Source organism: Octopus bimaculoides, chromosome 11 (genome assembly GCF_001194135.2).
Source record: "Octopus bimaculoides isolate UCB-OBI-ISO-001 chromosome 11, ASM119413v2, whole genome shotgun sequence".
NCBI lineage: Eukaryota > Metazoa > Mollusca > Cephalopoda > Octopoda > Octopodidae > Octopus > Octopus bimaculoides.
The window spans coordinates 78,787,329-78,791,590 of NC_068991.1; the positions used below are offsets into that span (position 1 = coordinate 78,787,329).

The 4,262-nt window shown below is 35.6% G+C and overlaps 1 protein-coding gene across 1 annotated transcript in view; it reads left to right on the plus strand.

The window, feature by feature from the left end:
• Nucleotides 1-4,262, plus strand: part of LOC106869908 (uncharacterized) — a 51,994-nt gene that overhangs the window by 9,635 nt on the left and 38,097 nt on the right. The window contains exon 2 of the mRNA XM_014915840.2: nt 2,049-2,088. Within this exon, the coding sequence (XP_014771326.2) occupies nt 2,049-2,088 (40 nt within the window). The remainder of the gene's footprint in view (nt 1-2,048; nt 2,089-4,262) is intronic.

Genomic DNA, 4,262 nt, shown 5'->3' on the forward strand with positions numbered 1-4,262 from the left:
ATATATGTAGTATTTGAAGTAGTGTGCAGATACTGTATATTGAGAAAAAGAGACAGTCTGAATTTTGGATAATCCCTAATTAGCGCTTTCGTTCGCTTACGAACTCATCAAGACAAAATCAAATTAATTTTGTCTTGACGAATTCATAAAAAAAAGGAAATCGCTCATAAAGGATTATCCAAAATTCTGACTGTGTCCATTCTCTGAATATATATGTATGTACACACACACACACACACACACACACACACACACACACACACACACATATATATATAATTCGCTTAGAGGTTGTGCTAACCTCATGAAGCGATGGTTATACTCACATATATACATACATCCATATGTACACACATATCCGCGCATATACGTGTGTAGGCATATATACACAAATATGTGCATGCGCGAACACATTAATACGTATGCGCACTCACGCATACATACATGTGTATATATGCGTTTACAGCTTTTACCAATCACCCCTAAGAAGTTAATATAGATCCATGCTGGCCAATCAATTCCAATTGTTTTTTTCCCCTCTGAAGATATTATGCTCAGCTCATATAAATTTAATATTTACTGAGTATTAATTGAAACAGCTGTAAGGGATGATGATCAATTTACTATTAACAATAAACAATTATTAACAACTCCATTTTCTTTTTCTTCTTTTATATTGGTATATATATATATATATATATATATATGCGTGTGTGTGTGTGTGTGTGTGTGTGTGTGTGTGTGTGTGTGTGTGTTATGATCTAAAACAAACAGTTAAAGGTTGTCATTATAGTAATCGGAGTTTCAAATGTCGGAGCGAAGACCTACGATACAATCTCGTCAGCTGTTAATTGTTTGACGTATATATCTATATATGTGCGCATGCAGCCTACATATGTGAGTACATGTATGTATGTATATATGTATGTATATATATGCAGCACAGAATTTTGTCAGTGAAAAGGTCGCGGTCTCAAAGCGACGAAAATATTTTGACAAATTAAATTTAAAGGTTGAAGTGAACCTAACGGATTTTGTGTGTTTTTTAAATGGCTTATAAACACCTCCCACACTGCAATTGTTTTCGTTCCAGCACACGATCTCAGATCAGGTCACTAGCTATGCAAGTACATCTCCCTATATATATATATATATATATATATATATATATATATATATATATATATATGCTGTATATCAGGTTCTTGCGTGTGTGCGTGTATAGATCGATTTAATATCTATGGTTTTGTAGGTTCCACCTCCTCACTGTCCACGCTTATTGATTCTAATAAATTGCTAAATCAATTACTGAATTTGCTGCCGCCCTACAAATTTCTAAACAATACTTAATGTTGCCTGAGTCGAAACCGAGTACGTCAGTGTTACTTACTTAATCAGCTCCAGAGACAATGAACAAGCGAGGAAAATCTCTAATCTTTGTTATTTATATTTACTCAGCTTTAAGGCAAAAGAAGAGAGTCTTCTCATATCGTATCGTAGTCTTCACCAGAAGAAAGAGTAGCGTAAAGTAAAATAAAAGGAGAAAATGTGTAGAGTTTCTTCTTTATTTTATTGTCCATTCTTTGTACTGATAAAGGACTACTATCCGAAACGTGAAGACTCTCTCTCTCTCATTTTTAAGGTTTAGACTAATACATTTATTAAAACTTTTCCACTCGAGTTGTTTTCTGTTTGTGCTTAATGCCTAATTCACACACACACACACACACACACACACACACACACACACACACACACACACGCATGTGTGTTTCAGAGATTTGTACATATATGAATGAATGGATGAATGTGCAGCAATGTATTTACTTCACGGTGAACACTTCTAATGCCTACATCTATAAAAATGTTTTTCAATACAGTTAAAAACCAGCTTAAAACATTATATACTTTGTATTCGATTTCCAGGTCTGAAATGATAATTTATTTTTATCAATTAATCCACAGATTAATTGTAAAACCTTGATTGAACTTTTATCACTGATCTGTCAGTATTTTCTTCTATTAATAGTATTCTTGTTTGTTTTCAGAATCATTAAAAACATGCCAGAATAAAGATGGAGTGAAATCGTAAGTAGTAGTTGAGTTTATTCGTTGATTCCACAAAGAGCGGAAGTAAACCTGACGTCACCTGCGATATAAAGAACGCAGGTAGTGGTCAGTTTGTTGATTGAGGATCGTCGTACTATCTTTTGCCTTTTACTTCTTGTTTCCTTCGTTGGTCTGTGGCCATATTGGTGCACCACATCTGACGGTTTAGCCAGGGACATCGACTAGAGTACATATTTTTAAGACTGGTGCTTATTCTATCGGACTGTTTTGCTATGCTATTGGGATGTATTGGGTCTTCTCTTCTCTTCTCCTCATCTCTTTGGTTAAACTCTTCTTTGCCTATCATTTCATCTGCATCATTATCATCATCATCATCATCATCATCATCATCATTATTATTATTATTATTATTATTATTATTATTATTATTATTATTATTATTATTATTATTACTAAAGCGGAGAGATAGCAGAATCGCTAGCTCGCCATGAAAAATCCTTAGCGACACAGCCACATGCTAACACTAAAACCACATATCTTCCAAACCTTTTAACACCTCACGTCACCTGCCTGGAGCTCAGTGAGTTCCATACTGTCTTTGGCACCACAAATCTTTCACCTTTGATCCATCAGAAACAGTTAAACCGCTGCAGTAGTCTTTCTATGCATGTCACATCCCACGTCCAACAAACAGCAACAACCTATATCCATAAATTTGTTTAGATGTGTTATAGCTGTTTCAGGCGAAAATAAATAAATAAATGAATAAATAAAAACATTGTGGAAGACGCTTGCCAAAAATCCAAGCCCCTAAAAAACTAGGTTACTTTAAGCGTTGCACAATTCCTACAAGGTCATCATCATACGATATATTTCAAGTTTCCGTTTCTCAAATTCACTCGATAGACTCTGGATTGCTCTGGCTTAAAGTAGAAGACATCTGCCTAAGATGACATGTGACAGGACCAGAAAGTATGAGGTTCAGAAGGAAGGTTGTAACCATACAACGAAACCTGTAACTTAAATAATGAAAAAGAAAAACATCTCCGAAGATATTTACTCAGAGATGCCATCTACATGAATAAACAATATTCAAGTTACAGTTATTTTTGTTATCAAATTAGAAATACTTATGCGGTGAGGAAGAACATAAACCAACAACAACAACAATAATGATATAATGGGTGGCTTTGAGCTTGTTGTTGTTGGCACTCCGTCGGTTGCGACGACGAGCGTTCCAGTTGATCCGATCAACGGAACAGCCTGCTCGTGAAATTAACGTGCAAGTGGCTGAGCACTCCACAGACACGTGTACCCTTAACGTAGTTCTCGGGGATATTCAGCGTGACACAGAGTGTGACAAGGCTGACCCTATGAATTACAGGTACAACAGAAACAGGAAGTAAGAGTGAGAGAAAGTTGTGGTGGAAGAGTACAGCAGGGTTCGCCACCATCCCCCGCCCGGTCTGGGAATCGAAACCGCGATCCTACGACCGCTGCTCTAACCACTGGGCCATTGCGCCTCCACGTGGCTTTAAGCATACACAACAGAAACAGCAACAGGATACAAGAGAATAACAGCAGAAACAACATTTGATGTGCGTGAATATCAGCTGCATTCGAAGTAAAATCATTAGTGTATATTTTATTTAAAAATACTTCGTGTATAGAGTTATTAAAAGTAGATCTCTATGAACCAGTTACTTCTGCCTCTGCTTCATGTCGATGATACGTAAAATGTATTGAATTTTCTGACACAGTTCAAATACCAAACGAAAATTCAAGTAATGACATGTTCTGTGATACGCACGTCTTTGTGTGTGCGTGCGCGCGCGTAAACATGGTGGCATATAGTTTGTACATACATACATACATACATACATACACGCACAAACACATACACACACACATATTATTATTATTATTAGTAGTAGTAATATTGTTGTTGTTATTATTATTGATAAATAATAGTAATAATAATAATAACATTAGGGCCTTGCAAGCATAGAAATCAAAAAGGAAAATTTATGAATTCATGATCAAAGGTATAGGATAGTACCAGCGTTGCTAGAAATAAGAGACGAAAAAAGTGATATTGTGGCTTATTTGAGTATTTTCGGCTCTTCTTTCTATCGATGCTGGTACTTTCTTGTACCCTTGATTATAATTACATATATATATATATATATATA